Here is a 23,712-nt window from a genome sequence, read left to right on the forward strand (position 1 = left end):
TGCTGCCCTTCCCATCTTCACCAGCCCTGGTTGGGCCCCTGGTCTGAATACGATAGCCACCTGGACTTCAGGCATCTCCATAGCTGCGGGCCCTCAAGTCTCACAGCTGTCCGTGCCTCATTTCCTTTGACTGTTCAGTTTGTCTGAAGCGTATTGTGCATCCACATGTTAAAACTGGTTCGGCTTTAAGTGGAGGTCAGCTCAGCTTCTTCCCCTTATCGAAGCTTGTATTGGGCCTCATGTCCCTTTGTCCATATGGCCTTGATAGTCCACAGCCTAGGAGCCTGTCTGTATTATATGATCATCTTCCGATAGATATACCAGCTCTTCACATTGTAAAATCCATACCTTTGATTGTACCTTCTGCTGAGCAGAACTGTTTCTAGCCTAAAGGATACTCCTGGTACTCACTTAATTTACAAAGCTGAAAAATCCCAAGAATGAAAGATTTTTTCCTAGCGTGGGCTGCTGTCTCTACCCATTACTTACTACTATTTAGAATTAAAATAACTTTAACATTCAGAAACAATATCAAAGAAGAAAAAGTGGTTTTCTCATACTGGATATTCTTTACCAAGTTTGCATCAGATGCTATCCCTGCTCTGAGCATAGAAGTTTCAGATAAATATCCAGTGACAATATAAACTATACAAAGACATACCATATTAACCCTAATATAGGTGTATTAGATACAAATGCAGTTAGGTGCAGTGGGTGAATGTGACTCCTAGATGTGTCCAAGCATATGTTCTGTTATTTCAGATCTCTAATCTGTGACAATGCCCTAATGAACTTGGTTCTAGAACTGCTTAGTGTAGCTCAATCACTCAACACTTAAGTCTTTACATATAAATTGAGGAACTAATGACAAAAGCAACCCATTATTCATTGGGTATAATAAGAACCTTCGTTCTCCTTATGCATATTTAAGAAGGCAGAGTAAAAACAGATGTGCAGAAAACCTACTAAAGGCACTGGCCCTCCCTCTTGATGTAGGACTGCATCAGTTCAACCCCTGATAAGTCTGCAGCCGGGACGTGACAGAAGCGGACCATGCACCTTGCCCCGTGACTGTCAGGCTTGGTGCAGCTCTGGTTCAGTGGGACTGGCCTACTTTTCAGCTATGTATTATTGTGGTAGAATATATATAAACTTTTATTAAGCCATCCCTTTCTGCCTTCCTTATGAATTTTTTCTTCCTTAAAAGTATGGTAATTGAAAAAAATAAAACCTATACTTTTATAAAGAGTCAAAGTTCTGTCATCACTTTGTTCTCCAACTACACTTTTCTCTTGGTGCCAGTCCTCATGCTTTTTCCATATTTCCTGATTTGTATGTTCCCAGAAGAAAAAGGAAGATGAATTGGATGGGAAAAGGAGAAAAGAGGGTATGAACCTAGTGATCCCGTTTGTTCCCTCGGCTGATAACTCCAACCTCTCTGCCGATGGGGATGACTCATTCATCAGCGTGGACTCCGCCATGCCCAGCCCGTTCAGTGAGGTGAGGCTCCTTTTAGAGGCCTTCATTGCAGCAGTGGGTACTGTGTCCTGACCTTGTAGCCTTTGCTTCCCTGGAGTCTTCCTGCCTTGTAGATGGGGGTTGCACATGGAATCTCTAAGACGAAAAGAAAATGAAGACAGGCTAGCTTCTCTGGAGCCAAAGCAGGGGATCTAAGTCTGGGGAGTGAAGCCAGGCAGGAGAGGGAAATAATGGCAAGATCTGAGAAGCATGTCCTCACCCAAGTGCAAGGGCTGTGGGCTGTAGGTACTGATAGTGATGATCTTGACCTTCCTTCTCTAGATCTCTATCAGCAGTGAGCTGCACACTGGCTCCATTCCCCCTGACGAGAGCAGCAGTGACATGCTGGTTATTGTTGATGACCCAGCCTCCTCAGCCCCTCAGTCTCGAGCCACCAACTCTCCTGCTTCCATAACGGGCTCTGTCTCAGACACCGTGAACGGTAAGTGATTCTGCTGTCCCAAACAGCTTGGGCCTGGCCTAGTGCCTCAGAAAAGCATTGGTTTGGTGGTGAGTGAAGGCCTGATTCCTTCTAGGATGATGGCATTTTCTACTTTCTTTAAAGAAGAGTAGAGTGGAGCAAAAAGGAGAATTTGTAGGCTCATTCTTTCCTTAGCCCTGTCAAGTGAAAGGGAGGAGGAGAAGGTTTAGGGAAAGCACAATAAGAACTTGATGAAGATTTCAAACTTTGTTTTCTAGTCATCCCTATCTTTCCTACTTCACCCCTATTTTTGCTAGTTTTTAATTAAAGTTAGCTTTTCTGGGCTTTTCCTCACTTCGTTCTGTGGGGCTCAGTGTTGCTGCTGTTTCTTGAGGAGCTCTAGTATAAGGTGACTCTCCAAGGCAGGAGCACATTGGAGTGTGCAGGGGAGTTGCAGATGGCAAGTCCCTGGGGTTCATTTAGTAATGATCCAGTTTAAAGAAGAAATTCAGGAGTGATGGAACCACTCTTTAGAATTAAAAGCAGCTTGAGGAGTCAGGCTGTTTTAGCTATATGGAATTCCTACTAACTTTGTGTGACTCCATGGCCCAGCCATGAAATGGGGACCTAGACCTCCCTGGGAGTCCTGAAACACGCACCCTGCAAGCCAGCCTTCCCTGTCAGGGAAGAGTCTGCTAACAGTTTTTTCCCTCTTGGCCCATTTGTTCCCACAGGAATTTCCATTCAGGAAATGCCAGCTGCAGGACGAGGCCACTCAGCCCGAAGCCGAGGCCGCCCCAAAGGTTCAGGAAGCACAGCCAAAGGAGCAGGGAAAGGCCGGAGCCGGAAGTCCACCGCAGGCAGTGCTGCCGCAATGGCAGGAGCCAAAGCAGGGGCTGCAGCGGCCTCCGCAGCTGCCTATGCTGCATACGGGTACAACGTGTCTAAAGGTGTGGAGCCCCGGGGAGTTGGGAAATCGGGGGAGTGGGGTGCACTGCAGGCTCCACCCTGGTCAGGGAAAGGCTGTAGAGTCTTGGGCGATCTGCCAGGTAGAGCAGGTACGACACCCTCAGTCCAGGAAGCTCCTTGTATTGAGTAAAAAAAAGAGAGAAGGCCCCAATTGTCAGGAGGAGGAACCATGGACCTGATGACAAAGTTGCCAGACTGTAATTCAGAAAGAAGGAGAAGGATGACAAAGGATTTGGACTGGGAACAGGAGAATTGGCAATGACCAAGGCATATTGGGGGTCACCAAGCTGGTCAGTCAGGCTGTGCTAAAGAGGAGCAATGGGAGTCAAGGTTGGAAAGTCCTGACAGGCAAGAACTTACCAGGTGTATGACAAGGGGCTGTGGAAAGTGTGAGAAGGAGATGGCTGTTGTGACCATGACACGTGGAGGATGATTGTAGCCATGGAATGCCAGACCTGGGAGAGTGGTGAGAAGTGGAAAGCCTGTTTACAGACCTCTCTCCCCATTCACAGTGTGGGTTTAGGGAAAGCAAAATAAGAGCTTGATGAAGATTTCAAACTTCCTTGTTTTCTAATCTTCCCTATCTTTCATATTTCACCCTTATTTTTGCTTGTTTTAATTAAAGTTAGCTTTTCTGGGCCTTTCCTCATAGGGCTCTTGTAGCAAGTAAGGGCATTATAAAAAGTGATGTTCAGTAAATATTAATTCACCACCCTTTCTTCTGCTGCAGGAGTAATCTCAGCTTTCATTTATTTGTTCATTCAACAAATAGGAAGTATAATAGCCCAGCCCAGTGTTTCTTAACCTTTTTCCAGCTCGTCACATCCTTGGAAAACAATCATGCCAGCAATCGAGGCTGCCGTGGCAGGGCCTCACCTGATGACACTCCTCAGGCTTTCTCCTGGAGACCTGGCCTGAACTGAGAAGGGGGTGGGAAGAGTGAAGGAGGCAACAGGGGTAGAGTGTCAGAAGGAAAATCAGCAATGTTGGGAGCTGGGGGTGGAAAGCAAGAGGAAGGCCTGCTCCAGGGGCTCCCTGTAGTCCTGCTGTGCATGAGAAAAGACACGTGTCTGCCCACCAAGGACTTAGAATTCTTTCTAGGAAAGTAAAACCAGGACCCAAGAAATGATTGAAGCATCGTGTTAGACAACGTGTTATCAGATGTAGTGGGTTTGGCACATACAAGAAAGAGAGAGTTCATTGTTTCCCAGGGAGCCATCTCTGAAGATGGGAGGTTTGACCTGAGGGCATGGAAAGCAGGGGCCGCCACTTCCAGCACAAGGAGAACTGCATGAGCATAGACAGGATAGAGCAGGCAGAGGGCACAGACTGACTGGAGAGTAGAGGACATCTTCTGAAATTAAGAAGGAAGCAGCTAATCACAAGTTGTGTCCCAAGAAGGAAGAAGAATGTATGAAAAAGTACATTCATGCCTAGTAAGTTACAGCTCACCTGCAGCCTTGGCTGCCCCACATTGTATAACATGTGCCCTGTCCTTGAGCACCAAGGTGACTTCTTACTCCCTGCAGATGAAGTAATGTGGAGGGGGCTGGGTAGGTGTCTTTCTCTTAAAAACACATCCCTCTTACGGAAAAGACAGTTGGCAGGAAGAGCAAGCGAATGTGCTAAGAGGAGGTTGGCAAGAGTGGCAGGGAGGGGTTCCCCACAATCTTACATCAGCCCAGACTCCAGTAACCAAGGTCAGATGCTGAGTCAGCTCTGACAGGGCTGGTGCTTACACTCTTCTTGTCTCTTTCTCCATCCCCACAGGAATCTCTGCCAGCAGTCCTCTGCAGACTTCCCTTGTTCGGCCTGCTGGCCTTGCTGACTTTGGACCTTCAAGCGCCTCTTCTCCCTTGAGTTCCCCTTTAAACAAAGGAAATAATGTTCCTGGGACTCCCAAGAGCCTCCACTTGACCAGCAGCCTAGCCCCAGACTCCCTGGTCCGGAAACAGGGCAAAGGCACCCACTCCTCTGGAGGACGGTAACCACCTGGGCTCTCCAGCTTCCGTCACCCAAACCAGGGGCTAGAGTCCTGGCCTGTAAATGATCTTTGGATGGCTTGCCCAGTGCAGCATCTTACATCACAGGTCAGAGGGCAGAGATGACCAGTCGCAGCAAGGGAAGGACAGGCAGGTGGTTAGTGTGAGCACTTATATCACCTGTGTCTCAAGAGGAGTGCTCTGGGGTTGCCTATAGGAGGAAGGCCCAAGGACAGCAGTCAGCTCCGCAGCATCTCAAATGAGCTTTATAGCCACGTCTTAAACCTCGTGCTGGGGAAGGGCCTGACAGAGACCCCCTTTAGATGCTGAGGCACACTGTCTCCATCCCCATTCCACTCTTTGGCTCTGGCCATTTCCTTTGCAAAGGCTCCACGATTGCTGTGAAGAGCCTCTCATGGTGGAGACTTCTCTTAGGGCTGTGATTTCCTACAGGGCCAGGAAGGGAGGAAATCATGTACCTGGCGTCCTCAGTCTTTGGGCAGCTCCCCAGGTTTCCAAACCCCATTTGCCAGAGTGTCACCATTGAAGAGTGCAGTGAGTGTGAGAGAAGATAGTGGCTTGTGAGGATGACAGAAGGCTGGAGGAAGCGTGCTCAAAGGCAGCTATTTTCCCAGCATTTCCTCCCTTGTCCTGCATGGTTCACACCAGAGAACCTTCAGGTCCCACCAGCAACAGTAGCAGCAGCTCCCACCCCGGGACTCCCAGAAGCCAGTAAAGAGACCAGGAGCCACCTCAATCAGCAGGACATCCTCACTGCCCCTCTTGCAGTCTCCCCTTGCCCTTCCTGAATGCACAGTCTCCCCACCCTTGCCCTTCAGCCCCCTGCTTGGCTGTATGCACTGTCTGTATTGCACTGAGAAAGGAGGGGACAGCAGGAGTGAGGTGGAGAGGATTGAGAGAGGGCAAGTTCAGCACCAACCCTTCTAGCCCCAGCCCCACCAGCCTGAGCTTGCTTCCCTCCAGGAAAGGCAAAGGGGTGGTGTTTGCACGGGAGGTGTTTCTGCCTGCCCCCAGCCTAATGTCCCTGGTGGAGCAGGTGCTTCCAGGCGGGCCAGCCTCTAATTTGCACACCTGAAAATCGCGGAATTGAGTTTAGATAGATTGATTTTTAAAACTTTTTTTGGAGTAAGGGTGGTAGGGGAATCATTTAATTTAAATCATTAAGAGTCCCCTGCCCAATCCCAGACTCCTGTGTACAGATGCTATTTAGAGGGAATCAGAAAAATGCCAAGCCTTTTTTTCTCTTTGAATGTGCTGTCTATTTTTATAACTGAACTTGTACATATGTATAAAGAGAGACACATCTTTCTTTTACTAACTGGAGAAAAAAATCTTAAATAAAATGGAGTGAGATAATTTTATGTAAATTGGGGTGCCTGTGGTCTTTGCAGCTGCGTCTTCTTGGGCATAGTAGGGCTTGGGAGGGAGTGTGGCCGGATGGAGGAAGCAGGGCCGCAGCATGATTCCTGTGGTCAGAGAGCGCAAGTGGTCAGTGGGATGAGGAGTGCTCTGTGGACGTTTCCTCGGTGCCATTCTTAATTGGGCTTAGGAATTTCCCTTCAGCCATCAGAAAGGAGGCTTGACCAAGTGCCTCGCATGCTGAGGCCAAGGCCCTCAGGGTACAGGCTCATGGACTCGTTATGACTCAGGACCTAGCCCCCAGGTCTTAGGTGTGGGCAGCTTGGCGTGGTCCACGGTCAGTCACTTACCTAGTGGTAATCTTAATACTGATGTGTTCTTTCTCCACAAAACACAGTGGGAGATTATCCTGGCAGTGTATAATATGTAAAATCCCCAACTAATAGGAATGTTATGGTCCCAATTTCTAAACCTATGATGTGTGTACAAATATGCGTACAGGTGTACCTTGGAAATATTGCAGGTTTGGTTCCAGACTGCTACAATACAGCGAGTCACACCAATTTTGGTTTCCCAATGTATGTAAAAGTTTTGTTTACACTATACTGTAGTCTGCTAAGGGTGTGATAGTGTTATGTCTCGAAAAACAGTGTTACATACCTTTATTAAAAAATGCTTTATTGCTAAAAAATGCCAACCTTCCTCTGAGCCTTCAGGGCATTGTAACCTTTTTGCTGATGGAAGGTCTTGTAAAAAACACAGTATCTGCGAAGTGCAGTAAAGCTAAGTGCAATAAAACAAGGTGTGCCTGGATATAAACCCCAGAAACCAACCCATTCACAGTTCCAGTACACACTGTCTGTGGATCAGTTACGCCAGTGGAAATACAGTTGTCCCCCTTTATACCTTCCAGGACCACCCGTGGATGCCTAAAACCATGGATAGTACCAAACCCTAGATATACTGTTTTTTTGCCTAAATGTACATATTTGAGGTGTGATAGCAAGACTAGCACGCATTTCTTTTTCCTTCTTCACAATTTCACGGATAGAAAATTTGGTCTTACCATGGATCTTAGCAACCTCAACATAAGATTGTTTTTCTTTCCTTATTGAGAACTTTCATTTTTTCACTTAAAGGAAGCACTTTACAGCTTCTTTTTGGCACATCCGGAATTGCCAACATCATTACTCTTGCGCTTTGGGATCATTATTAGTAAATAAGGGTGACTTTGAACACAAGCACTGCGATAACTGCCACAGTGGATCTGAAAACCAGAGGGCTGCTAGGTGAGTAATGGGCAGGCGGTGTATACAGTGTGGATCTGCTGGACAAAGGGATGCTTCAAGTCCCGGATGGGAAGGAGCGGGACAGTGTGACATCACACAACTCAGAATGGCATGCAATTTAAAACTTAGGAATTGTTCATTTCTGGAATTTTCCTTTTAATATTTTTGGACTGCAGTTCACCGTGGGTAACTGAAACCAACGCAAGCAAAACCGCAGGTAAAGGGGGACTACCGTACTAACAAACTGTGAAAGGAACTCTGTTCTCAAAGTTAACTATGCTTGTAAGAATCATGAAAGACAACAGTGCATTATGTTGCTGAGGATTCCAAAGCCATCTTGGCTTTGAAAACAGTTCTCTGATCAGTTGGAAACAGGGCAAGTTTCCAGCCCGGACTGGCAGTTGGTTTCTCTGATTGAGCTAAAACACTGATATGCTTTTGCGTCACCTTTGAGCAGAGCTCACACTGTTCCCAAGTGTGCTGGCTGTGTGGTCTTCCGAGCCTTGGCTCACCCTGCATACCCTTGATCAGAGTGGGCTGGCTCCTGGGCAGCTGCTGCTCACCCAGTCACAGCGTCAGCCTTTTCTTCATTCTGTTGGTCTCAAGTAGCACTATCAGATACACTGGGTCTTGTTTTTCTTCCTGGTAAACTTGACCAAGGCCTCGCACAGAACAAACCAGTGTCAGTTTCCCAATTAACCACGCCTTGTTGTCGTCAACACTGTGGCTTCTGATCAACAAGCCTAGTAGGATGGGTCCTCTCCAGTTCTCATTACTCGGCAAGGCCCCCAGTGACACTACAGCTAGAGCCTTGCCAAGGTCATCAGGGGCCGCCTCTCTGGGGACCTGACATATCAGATCCTCGCACAGCTTTGCTCAGATGTGGATAGGGTAACGCCTCTCCTGAAAAGCGTGTAAGTTTTGGATCAGAGCCTTCCAGTCCTCTCTGTCCCTCAACATGCCACCGTCCTCCCCTTTTACCCATTTCAATCCAGTCCCTGAAACACAGCTAACATTTCATATTGAGGGATGCTCACAGCGTCCCTCACCTGCCCCTCCCTTGTCTGAGAGCAGAAGGATGGGACTTAAAAGTGAAGGCTTCAAGCTCATTAACTTGGGTGCAGTCCCCAAGTCATGATTCATGCCCTATCTACCCACTTTCTGAAGACCTGTCCATCTCCCACATGGCAGAGCCAGCTCTCACTCACCCCAGGGAGCCCGTCCCTTAACACAGAAAAAGGCTGGGGAGGGCTCCCACCTGGCGCAAGGGAGCATCCCTCATGGAGCTTAGAAGCCCCATCCTGGAGTGCAGGTCCGGGCTGCATCACAGTGAGGGCTGTCACCTTGCCACGTGAACCAGCTTTGGGGGCCTTAGGTAGGTGGATTTTTAGATTGTGGGTCTGTATGAGCAGTCCTGGAAACACAAGGTCTGCACTGGGCTTACTGTCACAGTTTCCTTGCCTAGGGATTTGGAGAAGTACCCAAGACTGTGGACACCCACCCCTCGACTTGCTTGGGTCTGTCTGGTCCTGAGGGTTGGGTTGGGCGGGACACGGGGCAGTGCGGACTGAGCAATGAGCTGGGTTTTCTTCACGCCTTGCCCTGGTGTCTGCCGATGTTTCCATGCATAGAGCCTTGCTGTGAGCTTTCAAGAGCAGTCCACACGCCCTCACCTGTGTCCCTCACAGCACACCACCTGCTGCTAAAAGCAGGTCTCCTTAACTTCCTTAAATGCCAGACGAGGAGCTTGGCCAAGATGAGTAGGTTTTAGCTGGTCTCTGGAGTTTCAGACATCCTCAGACATGCCTCAAGGGCTGTTGTAAGTGATGAGCAAAAGGGGCGTGGGCCACCCAAAGCAGGCAGAGCGCTCCGCTTTCACTGCCAGGTGAAAGGTTTTGTGTGGAGTTAGGCTGTAAGAAAAAAGAATTTGGAGCCTCTGAATCATCCCTTAAGGCGATGCTTCTCAAACCTTAATGCGGATATGAATCACCTTGGGATCTTCTTAAAATGCAGGTTCAGTTTCAGAAGATCTACTTAGAGACCTGAGACTGAATTTTTAACACCTCCCAGCTGTGGCCATTCCTCCAATCCTTAGACCACAGCTGGAATAACAAGGCTTCAGGGCACCCTCCAGCCCTGCCAGTCACAGTCAACTCTGACCTCTGCTTGTACACCTCTGCCACAGCCAGGAAGCCCTGTGGAGGAAATACAACTTTATTTTTTCTGTTGTTAGTTTAATCCACCTTGAAGACAGAAAATGAAATCCTAGCATTTCCAGGAGAATTCAGTCCCCCATGTGTTTTCTCAGTTTTTTCATTTAAAAAGTGTCAATTCATGATTTTCTCCGTTGCCTTTCTCCCCTGGGTGGCACCTCTGTTCGGTGTGAGAGGAGGTCTGTGATCTGCTGCTGTCCCTCTGTCCTGTGAGGCTTCCGCCGAGATGTAGCCTCTTTCATTGCTGGCATTCACGGGAGGGTCTCTGACCCCTGGACTCACTGTTTCTGCTGCATGTGTCTTCCTACTGGGACCACCAGACCCTTCAGGGTCAGCGAGCTTTCTCAGTTAATGCCTAAGCCCTTCCAGGGGCCTGGGGAAATTTGGCTGCTCGTCCCTGCCTCTCTGAGACAGCTGGAGTGTGGTGAAGCCGTGCAGTCCGCGAGGCAGCCATGGGCAGTGCCGGCTGCCCCGTTCAGCCGTCTCCATGGTGCACCTTCAGACTACTTAGACGCAGAGGATGGAGGGAGGGCACGGTGTGTTCTAGAGAAAGCAGGGCTTCTGGCTGTCTTGAAACCGTGTGCCTAGGTACTTACTCTGTGGTGGCAAATGGTGCTAAGAAAGTCACCTGCTTGGGGGAGAGGCCCCTGAATGGAGGCTCCTGAGGACTCTGGGGTTGGCAAGAGCTTGGGCTATTTGAGCCCTCATGGGAACGATCTACCCATTTGTCACCACAGAAGTGTCTGGAGCAAACAGTGCCAGAACTGGGCTATGGAGATGCCAATCCCAGGTGACAGTCCTCGGGGCTGGTGTAAGAGAAGGTGGAAGGAAGGAGGCGGGAGGATGCGCCTGAGGCCTGCTTCCTGGGTGCTGAGGGCGCCTGAGGAAAGTGGTGCCTCCTTATCACCAGGCCCTTGGCCTCTTCTGTGCTCCCATTTCTTCTTTGCTTCAGGTCCTGGGACTTGGCTGGCTCCTCTTTCTTCTTTAAAACGCTCTCTCTTTACAACACCCACTCTCTCATTCCAGTTTCCCCCGTTATGACAAGTCCCTGGGGGGTATATTCCTGGTTCTATCCTAGCCACTGCCAAAAATGAGTGTCTTGCTTTTGTGTGTGTGCGTGCACTGAGGAAGGTTAGTCCTGAGCTAACGTCTGTGCCAGTCTTCCTCCACTTTGTATGTGAGTCACCACAGCATGACTGACGAGCGATATAGGTCCACACCCGCGATCCAAACCCACGAACCCAGGCTGCTGAAGCAGAGCACGCCGAACTGAACCACTGTGTCACAGGGCCGGCCCCAGTCTTGCTCTTTTTTTTTTAATAAAGGTTTTCTTGCTCAGCAAAACAAGGGTGCCAGGTAAAAGCAGAACTGGAGTTAGGGAGTCACAAAGCTCAAGATAGATTTCACAGTTCTCAGAGTCCCTGGTCTTCAGTTCCCGGCACCTTTCAGTGAGAGAAGCAAGGATTCCTGAGTGAGAGGCTCCCCAAGTCTTCTCTCTCCCCTCTTAAAGAGGTGAGAGTTTCTTCCCAAAAGGCAGGGAATGTCTCCTGTGAGCACCCCGGCAGGGCCTATGCCTCTGCTCTCCTGCTCCTTGGGATTTTGTTGTCCTGGGACCCAAAGCTCAAGAATGAATGCTGGTCCCAGGGGCGGGGCGGGGGGGGGGGGGGGGGGCGGCTCTCTGGGTTTGAACTAGACGGGATTAGGCTGCAGCAGCCTCCGAAGGGATAAAGGGTGCAGGGGCACAGAGGGTCCAAGTTGCAGGAGATGGTGGAGAGTTGTCTAAGCTCCCCCAGCCTGGCTGATGGCCACCCAAGAGCAGCTCTCTGGGAGAACACCCAGGCGCACTCAGAATGTCCTACAGCCTCCACCACACAACCACACACCCTACCCTGGATCAGGCCCACCTACGGCTCTTCCTGCTGCCGGAGAAGGGGGAAGGGGCTCCCTTCCCATTTCCCAGGCGAGGGTACTGGAAAACCCTGGGCAGCTCAAGCCTTGCACCCTTGAAGTCGTGATGCCACTTGCCTGGGAATGGCGGGGGAGAGTGTGAATCCAGGGGGTTGTCAGGGCAGTGTGGCTTCAGTGGTCTCAGTTTGCCCTCAGGCCAATGGAATAGGAAAGGGCAGCATAAACTCTGTTATGCAGAATCTATCTGAATAGCTAAGTCTTCCAGAGAGCTGACATATAACCCTTTGAAGCACCAGAATTTATCTGGTTAGAACTTTCTTCAAGAGATTTTATGGGGCCGGCCCGGTGGCAGAGCGGTTAAGTAAGTGCACACGTTCCACTTCGGCGGCCCGGGGTTCGCCAGTTCAGATCCCAGGTGAGGACATGGCACTGCTTGGGAAAGCATGCTGTGGTAGGCGTCCCACGTATAAAGTACAGGAAGATGGGCACAGATGTTAGCTCAGGGCCAGTCTTCCTCAGTGAAAAGAGGAGGATTGGCAGCAGATGTTAGCTCAGGGCTAATCTTCCTCAAAAAAATAAATAAACAAATAATTTTTTTTAAAAAAGATTTTATGAATGTCACTGCTTAAACAGACCACACTGAACATATCTTAACCTTTCCTGAGGACCTGGGTCGTGTGGGCATCTGTGCTCAGGCCCACTACGATGTGACCTCAGTGTGCCCAACATCAGATGATGCCGACAGCCACGCTGGTGTAATTCTTAAGTCCACTTTGTATGAGACCTGTGCCCCTCAGTGTTTTTGTGTCGATATGAGGCAGCCCTCCCTCTTCTGACTGACTTTTCCAAATTGTTGGGGCTCAGAAACCATTTTGCCTAATTCGGAACTTCTGAACCACTGAAAAGTACTCTGAAGGAGGAATCGTGGGCTCTCCTAGGAATAAAGTAACTGAGCTTCAGTGCACACCTCCTGTCTGGCCTGCCCTCTGGCCCTCCTGCTGGGCTCCAGTTCTGGGCTCTGAGGTCTGGATAAGCCAAGTGTTCTAGATAAGCATGCTCTGGTTTGAACCAGTTCACTAAAGCATGTTGATTTTATCTTACTTTTTTTTTCTTCTTCTTAAAAACCAAAATATGTACTGATTCATTTAAATACCTAGGAACAGCTGTGCTTAGGGGTCTAGGCAGTCGATTGGCACATGCTCACTCCCGGAAGGCCATATAAAGGCAATGTAAACAAATGTAGTCCATACTCTGAGTTAAGTGAGAGCAAGGAAGATGAAATGGGTGATCTCAGAGGTCAGTGTCACTGAACCTGATCTCCTGCTCCCTTCCACTCCCCCGTGCTTCATCTTTATGGGAACAGGCTGGTCATGCCTAGGGACTAATTGCAGCTATCCACTGGTTGGGCCATTAATCCTCTAACCAAATAATATCATTGCTTACATTGGTTAGGGTAGCACAATCTTTCTACACAATCATTTAAGGTCCAGGGTTCCTTTCATCTTGTTTCTCTGCCATCTCCATGCTTTGTCTTCATCTGCATGATCCATGCTGGTTTCAGAAATGTCTTATAGGAAGAGGAAAGACTGGGGAGGAGGGCCACCAGCTGTCTTAAGAGTTAGATCCTTAAATGGCTCCCAGTACTTTGGCTCACATTCTATCAGAGAGAGCTTTAGACCCAGAGACCCAGCTAACTGCAGACGGGCCTGCCTTACAGTAATGGAGGAAGAGGACAGATTTGAATGGACAGGTGTTAGTCTTGGACACAACACCCCAAAGGAATATGGGCAAAACCATTTATTCCAGATTTATTTATTAAGCACTTTCTGTGTGGTAGGCCCTGTACGTGCACAGAAAATGCACACACACAAATGCAAGTGGTTAATAGTCATGGAGAAACGTCCAACCTCATTAATAATCAAGGAAATGCAAAATAAAGCAATAATGAGACTCCAAGCTTTTCCTTTCAGATTGGCTAAGACTTGTTTTTAAATGACAGTTGCCAGAATTGGGGAAGATACAAGGAAATGGGCTTTATCACAAACTCCTGGTGGAATCAGAGGCTGATTTACTATGAAACACTTAGTTTAAGCTTCAGGACACCTCACTTTATATGGCCCCCTTTGCACAGGTAGCATGGAACATTGCTGCAGCTTGGGGACCCCCTCTATGCCTTGGAAAAGGTGATCCTGGGGTGATTCAACCTCCAGTGACAATCTGCCCTTGGTGACCATCATCCAGTGTCCAGACCCCATTGTTGACCCCAAGGAGAATGATCTGAACAACGTAATGTTCCACCTTGACCCAGGCTTCGTGGCCAACAAACCCCCCAAGAACTGGCATGGCAGGGGGTGCCAGAGCAGTGAGGACCGGGCTGGCTGGACCAGCTGCCAAGCTAGACCATGTCTCCTGAGATCAGTGAGCAAGGGCTAGCCTGAACAGATGTCTCTGAGGAAGTTACAGAGGTGGCAATGGGACATTTTCCAAAATTACCAATAAAAAAAAGTATATCAAACATGCTCTTAAAAAAGACACTTTCTTGCTATTCTTTCCATAGAAAGTGAAACTGTAATATCGTTATTGCTTGAAAAGGCAGTCAAAGACTATGCAGCCTTTCACGCCCAATAAGATGGCTATAATAAAAAAGACAGATAATAAGAAATGAGAATGAGGATATGGAGAAATCGGAATCATTTATTGCTTGTGATAATGTAAAATGCTGCAGGTGTCTTGGAAAACATTTTGGCAGTTCCTGAAAAAGTTAGCCATATATTTACTATGATAGTTAATTTTATCAACTTGATCAGGCAACAGGGTACCCAAACCTTTGGTCAAACATTATTCTGGGTGTTTCTAGGAGGAGGTTTTTGGATGAGATTAACATTTAAGGCAGTAGACTGAGTAAAGCACATGCCCCTCTCCATGTGGATGGGCCTCATCCAGTCAATTCAAGGCCTAGCCAGAACAACAAGGCTGACCCTCCCTCCAGTAAGAGAGATTTCCTCAGCCTGACTGCCTTTGAACTGGAACATTGGCTTTCTCCTGCCTTCAGGCTGGAACTGAAACATTTACTCTCCCTGCTAGCCTTCGCACCAAACTCCAAACTACACCATTGGCTCTCCTGGGCCTCCAGCTTGCTGACTCATCTTGCAGGTCTTGGGACTTATCAGCCTCCATAATTGCATGAGCCAATTATGCTATATCTATGTACCTATCTATATGCAATAGACAGATACATAGGTAGATAGATACATAGATAGATAGATAGAAGGATAGATAGATAGATAGATGATAGATAGACCATATTGGTTGCATATCTTTGGAGAATGCTGACTAATAATATGACCTGGGAATTCCCTTCCTAAGTATACGCCCAAGAGAAATGAAAGCACATCTACACAAAACTGGTACACAAATGTGTATAGCAGCACTACTTATGATAGCCAAAAAGTAGAAACAACCTGAGTGTCCATCAACTGAGGAAGGGATAAATACAATGCGGTATGTCCATACAATGGAATATTATTCAGCAATAAAAAGGATTGAAGTACTGACACATGCTACAACGTGGATGAAACTTGAAAACATTGTGTTAAGTGAAAGAACCCATACAGGAAAGCCCATGTGTTACATGATTATGAAATGTCCAGAATAGGCATATCCATAGAGACATAAAGTAAGTTAGTGGTTGCCTGGGGTCAGGGGGCAGATTGGGTGGTACAGGTAAGTTGGATGAGGTTTCTTTTTGAGCTAACAACAATATTCTAAGATTGATTCTGGTGATAGTTGCATACCTCTGAATATATAGTAAAAGCCATTGACTTGTACACTGTAAAGGGTGAATTATATGGTATGTGAATTATATTTTTAAAAGTTGTTAAGAAAAAAGAAAAGACGTAGCCAAAAATGTGGAGGAAGAGTTTTAGGTGGAACAGCATGAAATTGCTGTTTACCCATATGTGACTTTATTTTTTACTACAAATACGGTAATTTCATGTTTCAACCTATTGATAATTAAAAATAATATTTTATGATTTTTGAGGTATTTGTTTGCTTTCCTTTTTTTTATTATTCTAAATATTTGGTTTTATACTTAATTTTATATTCTTTTTCTTAAAGAGGATTTCCCAAGTTGCGTAGGCTTTAAGGCCTCACACACCCAGATCCCAGGGTGGGAACGTAAAGTGATGGAGGCTTATATAGGACAGTTTCATAGTATATATCAAGAATTTTAGAACCACCCATGCCTTTTGATCCACCATTCTACTTTTAGAGATGTATTTTCAGGGAATAATCAAGTTTGCTGTAGGGCAAGGCTTCTCCACTTTAACATGCAATCTCCTGAGCAGGGCTCTTATTAAAATGCAGAGTCTGATTTGGTAGGTGTAGAGAGTCCCAAAGATTTCTGCGTTTCCAATTCGTTCCAGATGATGGAGAGGCTGCTGGTCCACAGACTCCAATCTGAGCAGCTGCAGAGGACACTCTTTGGCTGTCTGCTCAGCATTTTCCCTTCCTGCATTGTGCAAGAGCCATGGGGCTAGGCCTAACCCTCCCACACACACCTTGTCACGATGGTCTGGTCAAGGATGGCCAGGATCCCAGGTCCAGGGCAGTCAGAGCCTAGTTCTTCCCTCCCTCATGGCTGTCCTTTCATAAACTGGCCGGAGACACAGAGGCCCTGAGCCCGCCCTCCACCCACATGGATGTGAACACGAAGCTTGTTGCCCCAGGAGCTGAGGAGAAGCCAAGCTGAGGGTGAGGCTGCCACTCAGAGAAGGGTAAAGCCAGAAGAACCGCAGGGATGAAGCAGGAGCCCTCACTGAGCCTTGCCCGAAGCTCCCTTCCTCTTCTGGGTTTTATCAATAACTCCCAACTGGCTTAGGCCATTTAAACTGGATTTTCTGTTAAATGCAACTAACACAAAAGGTTTCATGGCAGTGTAGCTGAACCTAGCAAAAAATTGGAAACAACCCAAATGGAAACAGTATAGGATTGGTTAAATAAATTTTTGTACATCAATGTAATGGACTATTAGGTAACAATTAAAAATCTTTTTTGTGTGTGTGTGAGGAAGATTGGCTCCCAGAGCTAACATCTATGCCAATCTTCCTCTATTTTATGTGGGACGCCGCCTCAGCGTGGCTTGCTGAGCAGTGCTAGGTCCGCACCTGGGATCCAAGCCTGCGAACCCTGGGCCACTGAAGCAGAGCACGTGAACTTAACCACTACACCACTGGGCTGGCCCCTCTGTTTTGCTGAGGAAGATTTGTCCTGAGCTAACATCTGTTGCCAATCTTCCTCTTTCTTTATTTGAGGAAAATTAGCCCTGAGCTAATATCTGTGCCAATGTTCCTCTATTTTATATGTGGGTTGCTGCCACAGCATGGTTGACAGTGGTGTATGTCCGTGCCCGGGATCCGAACCTGCAAACCCAGGCTGCCCAAGAGGAGCACACCAAAGTTAACCACTACACCACAGGGCCAGCGCCTAACTCATCATATTTTCAAGAATATTTGATGATATAGGAAAATGCTCACGATTTAATCTTAGGAGAAAAAGCAGGACACAAAACAGTAGGTAAAGTGTGATCAATTTTACGATTTCACTTACATATGTACGTACATAGGTTTTTCAATAGAGTGTGAAAGGGAGGACTAGAAGGATGTAAACGTTCCTGGATGGTGGAATCATGAATGACTTCCTAATTCTTTAGACCTTTCTGTATTTTGCAAACTTTCTACTATGCTCACGTGTTATTTTATATATAATAATTATAAGCACTATTAATAAAAGAAGTGTATGTTTTTAAGGACAATTTAGAAAAAACTCAAAGCAAGAAGAAAGCAGGCTATTTCTCACACTCACATCTTTCCTACAATGTGTCTCCCTATTTCAATTCAGTTCACGTGATAGAATGATAACATGGTAACACGCCCCCTCCGCCCCCACCTGACGGTCTGCGAAGGGACTTGAGAGGAGTACTGCAGGCGAAGGCCTGGGCTGGAATTTCAGACGCCATCGAGAGCTGTTTTAAGGCAGGGACAGCTTTTGTCTTGCCTCCAGTTAGATTCAGAGCCTTGATGGACCCCTGCTCCAGTTTTCAAGGCCGATGGTCTGGCTGAGCTGGGCCCAGGGCCAGCTCTTCCTCTGGGTAGAAAAGGGAGCGCCCGCATGGCCCGCCACCCAAATGAGTGTTCTTAACCTCCGAGGGCTATTTCCAGCGCCTCTTTGTGCATAGGCCTTTTCTTTTTCAGCTCTGCATTTTATTTTATTACATATTTGACTTATTTACTTATGAATAAGTAATAAATTTCACAATTCAAAATCGAAAACATACAAAGGGCATAAGAAGAAAAAGTCTCTCCCCTACCCCCGCCTCTGGCCCCCAGTTCCCCTCCTGGGAGGCAAACTGTGTTGACAGTTTCTGGTGATTCCTTCCAGACATATTTCTATGCTTTCTAAAAGACATGATTATATTCATACTCTGTCCCTAACTTGGTATGTTCTTTTCTCCACTTCACATTATACGGTAATGTTAAGAGAGTACTGAATAGAGAGTAACATGTGTTTCTAACATTAGTCAATACTCTTCCTAAACATTCGTAAAGGCTGAAAATATGCCATCGAAGGGAGATGAGCCATTTGGTTGTCCCGCTGCTGGACATTTAGGGTTCCCCCCTCACGTCCTCTGATTCTGTTCCAGCGACACTCTCCGCCTGGGTTCAGCCAATGATTGCATTTGGTCTGGACCCTGATTGGCTGTTGGCTCCCTGAGGACACAGGGCTCTAGGGTCAGGAGGAAGAGCCCAGAGCCCTCCCCGGGGTGGCGGTGGGGGCGGATGAGCGGGTGGTCCCTGGCCTTCAGGGGCTGGCTGTGTGGTCCGGGCCAGCAGAGGAGATACATTTAGCTGGGTCAATTGCTGCTGGCTGTGTCATGCCCCAGGAGGACTGTGCTGTTGGTAAATAAAGCAGAATGGCCTAGCTTCAGCCAGCCCTCCTTCCTCCTCCCTCTCCCCAGCTCGCCGGCAGGGCAGGGGCTGTGAGAGGCGGGAGAGGGCTCTGACCAGGGAAGGGCCACTTGCGAGGCCCCAGCCCCAGAAGAATTATGAAGTGGCCTCGGCTCCCTGCCCCAAGTTTATTTTTCCCTGTCATTTCCTCTCTCGTCTGTCTTCGCCCACCCTCCCCAACATGGCGGAGCCTGGACTGCCCAGGGAGCACCCCCTCCCTGCTCTGCGTCCTCCCCCTTTTCCCTTTCTCCCTCCACCCCTGTCAACCTGACTCGTCCTCTGTGCTCTGCTAAGTGAGTGGAGTTCGTTCGTGTAGTCATTCATCCAAGTCAACTCATTTATCCACGTATTTGTCCAGCAAGTATTTTTTGAGGACCTGGGCTAAGCCAGGCTCTGTGCTGGGCACCAGGGATGCAGCAACGAATAGGCAGGTACCGGCTCCGGCCTCTGGAGCTTACGCTCTAGTGAGGCGAGAAAGAATCTAGTAACGCGGTGGTGGTGAAAAATAATTGTGCTAAATAGTAATAATAACCAGCATTCACATAGTGCTTTAAAGTGTAGCGTGTTTTTCACCTGATAGCACATCTAATCCCAAGAATCTGAGGGGCAGCTATGATGTTCAGTCCCACTTTAAAGATGAAGAAATTGCAGCTCGGAGACATTAAATAACCTGGCCAAGGACTCACAGGGTACATGGAGCCCTGGTTCTCAAACCCAGTCCCTCTAACCCCAAGCCCATGACCCTCCTGAAAAAGAAGAGCCACTGGAACTGGATGGTAACTGGTTTCTGGTGCAGCTCCTCATTTCACATTTGAGGAACGGAGGCCCAGAGAGGCTAAGTGCCTTGCCTAAGACACGCAGCTTAAAACAGGGACTGTGACCTGGATTCCAGCCCAGTGCTCTCTCTGCATCTGAACAACAGTTCAACGCCCAGACCAGGGTATGGGGCCCTGGTGGATTTGAGGTGGGGGTGGTCATGGTAGGTCTGTCTCCTCCCCTCACCTGCCCCCTCCCTGGCCCCCCCCAGCCCCCCTCCCACTGCATGGTCCCTCTTGTAGGAAGACAGCCCAGAGCACCCTCCCTATCCCCCATCCTCCCCTCGCCAATGCTGGCCTCTTCCCGAGTGAGTGGGCTTTCATTCAACAAATGCAATGTGAGCACCTACTGTGTGCCAGCTCTGCTGGGTCCTGGGAGGGCCCTCAAGGGCTCACGGTCTGCTGAGGAGGCTGACAAGGAACACAGGGCTATCAAAGCTGCAAGAGAAAAAGCACAGGTGTCAGAGACACATGGCAGGGCCTCAAAGCCAGGCCTGGGTGGTGAGGTAGAGGAGGTTCAGGGAAGGCTTCCTGGAGGAGGTGACACCTCACCTGAGCCCTGAAGTCTGAGTGACGAATGAGCCAGACCAGAGCTGGCAGGGAAGAGACTTCCAGAATGAGGGAACAGAGAGTGCAAGACGAGGTAAAAAGGCAGCTTGCATGTCACAGGCTTACTGCAGGCTTCTGTCAGGTCAGCTCCCACACATTCAGCGTGTATCAGGTCAGGGCCACAAGTGACCCGTGAGCAGGAACTGGGCCTCCCTTCCTGTGGAAACCCCCACGGGCCAGGGCCTGTGGACAGGTGACTCAGGCACCCCACGTGAGCAGCTCGTCATCAGCTTTCCCCCCATGGACTCACCGTCCCTCCCAGCCAGAGCCACGTCTGACACACCCTTCACCTGCCATCATCCTGACTGGGCCCAGGAGGGGCTGTGCCTGGCTGGAGGCTTTGCCTGCCATTGGGGGAAGTCCCCTTCCTCCCCCAGTCACCAAACCTTCAGGCTGTCACAAGGAAGGCCAAGCTCCCTTCCTGTGGGGACAAGGAGCACCACCCCATGAAAGATGTGCCAACAGCCCTCCAGCTTAGTGACCAGAGTGGGAGCACCAGCAGGGCTCAGCCCCTGCCCCCTGAGATGCCTGCCAGAGGGCAGCTCTTCCTCCGATGTGCGTTTAGGGCCTGGCCTCTCTCAGCCAGACAGAGGGAGAGAGAGGGGCAGGCCCAGGATGCAGCGCCCCGGGGTCAGCGCCACCCCCATTGGGTGTGCTGGGGCCGCCAGACCTGCCTGGGCCACCCTTGGCCGGTGGCCGCAGTCCCACATGCCCAGGCCGGGCACATGGACGTTCAGATTCACATTAGCCTGGGGAGGTGGCTCAGCACTCTCCCTTGGCTGTGCCTGAGGTTTTCACATGGAGTCTTTCCCTGCAAGGGGACGTGTGACATTGCATTTGAAGGGCGTCTCATTAAACCCCGTTGCCCAAAGGTCCCCTGAGCTCCTTTGGGGCCTCAGAGCTGAGCTGCGGCGCTTGGATACACACAGTTCCTGCTCTGGGGGACTCGGTTTAGTGGGGGCAGACCTGCAAGCAGATCATGCCAATACAACATGCTGGGCACAAAACGGAGGTGTGGGGGGTGGGCACAAGGAGGGCAGCAGCTTCTGGAGGCTTGATGCTGGTGCTGAGTGCTGAGGATGTAAGAGGGTTGGGCGAAGTCGTTGGATAGAGAAAGCAGTGGGAGCCAAGGCTTGGTGGCCAGAAATTGCCTGAGGCGGGAGGAGACAGCAGGCAGCATAGACACCAGGGGCTGGAGGCATGGAGGGGCTCAGGAGGGTGCCGAGGCTGGAGGGGAGAGCAGGGACCGGGCCACAGGGAAGTTCATGCTGAGGGCCATCGGAGCCTGTCAGTGTGGACGGTTGTGGCCAGAGTTGCATTGTTACACCATGTGGAAGACGAATATCCAGGGAGGGCACAAAGCTGGGGAAGATGGATCCGTTTGGAGGTCATGACAACGGTCCAGGGAAGGGCGGTCGTGAGGGCGTGAGGGCAGTGGTGGTAGGGAGGACACAGGGGGCCTTCAGATGGCAGAAGACCGGCAGGACAAGACCAGCAGAACCCTGAAGGTTTGAGGAAGGAGCCTGGGCCCAACGTTCAAGCTTGGGCTCCACCTTACTGGGGGGCCGGTGGTCCAGGAGGGGCAGGATCCAGAACAGAGCCAAGGACGGAACTGAAGCGCCAGGGGGAGGAGCGGAGCCTGAGGGGCTGGTGTGCAGTGCAGGGTCCCCAGATGGAGGAGGAGGGGCCAGCACAGGCCAGAGAGGGCGCACAGTGCAGACGGTGCCCTTGCCCTCCTGGAGGACCAGTGACCAGAAAGCACTCAGGGTGTGTCGAGGGAAGTGCCCGGAGCAGAGGGGAGGGCAGGGGCAGACCTGACCTGGAAAGCGCAGGCCTGGCAAGGATTCTCCAAGGGCAACCAGGAAAGGGCAGAGGACAGTGGCCCCCCCCCCACCCCCGGTGCTGTCCTGGGGGTGAGGGTCCAGGGATAGCGCGAGGAGGGCAGAGGACAGGCGAGGTCAGGGCCTTTGGTCAACCCCCTCTGACAGCAACTCCTGACAAAGCAACTCTGCTGGGCCGCAGTTTCCACAGCCACCGTGCAATTTACTGTCCAAACATGGATGCTTTGAGAGTGGAAGTAATAATTACTCCAGAACAAGAAGAGTGAACTAGACCTGCCCTGGGCACACTAGCTGTGGGGCAGGAGGCTGGCCCTTGTGCTCCGACCCTGGGCCTCAGGGAAACCCTTGCTGTGACCGCTGTCTCCCCTGACCTGGCCCTGGGCATTGAGTTGGACTCACACCCTGGAGCACCCTGACTCTCCTCAGAGACAGGCCTGAGGGAAGGCAGCGTCTCCCCAGTTCGAGGTCCACTTCCCCACACCCTCTGCTTCTCTGACACGGACGCTGCCACCGTCTCGAGGGGACCAACAGCCCCTAGAGCAATGTGGTCCTTCCTGGGACCCGGTGGGGGGCAACCTGGAGACCCCCTAGGAGCCTGCCAGCCTGAGAGGGGTGCACGGAGGCCAGCGTGGTGTCCACCCACTTCCCCTTGCACTGTCTGGGCGCACTCTCGGCAAAACCCTGGGATCCCCAGTCTCCTCCCTTCTTTTGGCCCCTCCATTTCCAATGGGCTGCCAGGAGGTGTCCCCACATTCCCCCTTCCTGGTCTTAGTCGGGCTCTCCCAGCACCTGCCTGGATCACGGCACCAGGCGCCCACCAGGCCTTGCAGCCTTCAGACCGGCTCCACCCTGCCAAGCTTAAGGCTCCCTAAACCCAGGCCTGAACACAACCCTGTCGGCTTGACGAGCAGACAAAACAAAAAGAACAAAAACAAACAAAGACCCTTCCGTGGGAGGAAAAACATGAAAAAACAAAGACATCGCCGCAGAACCCAACTTGCCTACAAGATAAAGTTTAATACTTCCTCCGCAAACTGACTCCAAGGCAGCTTTCAGCCGGGCTTCCTCCACGCAGCTGCTGCCCAAGCTCTGGGGCCTCCCTCCCAGGCTGGTGCCAGCCCCACGCACCTGCAGTGCCCTCTAACTGATGGGTTCCTGCAGCTTCTTTACGGCCCTCCCAGACCCGACCACCTCTGCCCCATCCCCTGAGCCCCTGGAGCTGCCCTTGCCCCAGACCAGGTGGGAGGGGGATTCTGTGTCCTCCATCTCCCTCAGCCCGAGGTGCAGGACCCAGGGCCTGTTTCAGACTCCACACATGACAAATGGCAATTGAACTGGCTGAGCCCCCCCAACTCCCAGTTCTCCAGAAGGATGCCCTTGAGGGATGGACAGGATGATTTCTGAGGTCCCTGCTAACTCTGCAATTCCTCAATGCCACGGCCTAAGGTTGGGGCCCCCCTAAGGATGGGTACCCCCCCCATCACCCTGCTTCTATCCCTCCAACTAAGGAAGAAAAGGAACAAAAAAAATTTTAATGCTCCTACACCAGAAGTCCTCAAAAATGGCTCAGGGATCCCTAGGGGTCCCCAAAATCCTCTGAGGGGTCAAAATTATTTTCATAATACTACTAAGAGGTTATTTGCCTTTTCACACTCATTTCCTCATGAGTGGACAGTGGGTTTTTCCAGAGCTATAGGAGATGTGAATTTGCAACAAATTGAAGGCAGAAGCAGATACGAATCCAGCTGCTACTGTTAAGT

The 23,712-nt window shown here is 49.9% G+C and overlaps 1 protein-coding gene and 1 long non-coding RNA gene across 3 annotated transcripts in view; one reads left to right on the plus strand and one right to left on the minus strand.

Moving 5' to 3' along the window:
- Positions 1 to 6,278, plus strand: part of INO80 (INO80 complex ATPase subunit) — a 126,379-nt gene extending 120,101 nt beyond the window's left edge. Inside the window, exons 33-36 of one of the 2 annotated variants that reach the window (XM_070583754.1) lie at positions 1,345 to 1,500; positions 1,801 to 1,960; positions 2,674 to 2,889; positions 4,679 to 6,278. In XM_070583754.1, coding sequence (XP_070439855.1) covers positions 1,345 to 1,500; positions 1,801 to 1,960; positions 2,674 to 2,889; positions 4,679 to 4,896 — 750 coding nt within the window. In that variant the 3' untranslated portion in view covers positions 4,897 to 6,278. The remainder of the gene's footprint in view (positions 1 to 1,344; positions 1,501 to 1,800; positions 1,961 to 2,673; positions 2,890 to 4,678) is intronic. The other variant, XM_070583762.1, reaches the window with a different exon arrangement.
- LOC139077236 (uncharacterized) lies at positions 1,351 to 19,944 on the minus strand. Its single transcript, XR_011529569.1, has 2 exons — positions 19,853 to 19,944; positions 1,351 to 1,614 (listed from the first exon to the last, which is right to left on the minus strand). It is a non-coding gene; the product is annotated as an uncharacterized lncRNA (long non-coding RNA).
- Positions 19,945 to 23,712: the final 3,768 nt, after the last annotated feature.

This window comes from Equus przewalskii, chromosome 1, assembly GCF_037783145.1.
Source record: "Equus przewalskii isolate Varuska chromosome 1, EquPr2, whole genome shotgun sequence".
Taxonomy (NCBI): domain Eukaryota; kingdom Metazoa; phylum Chordata; class Mammalia; order Perissodactyla; family Equidae; genus Equus; species Equus przewalskii.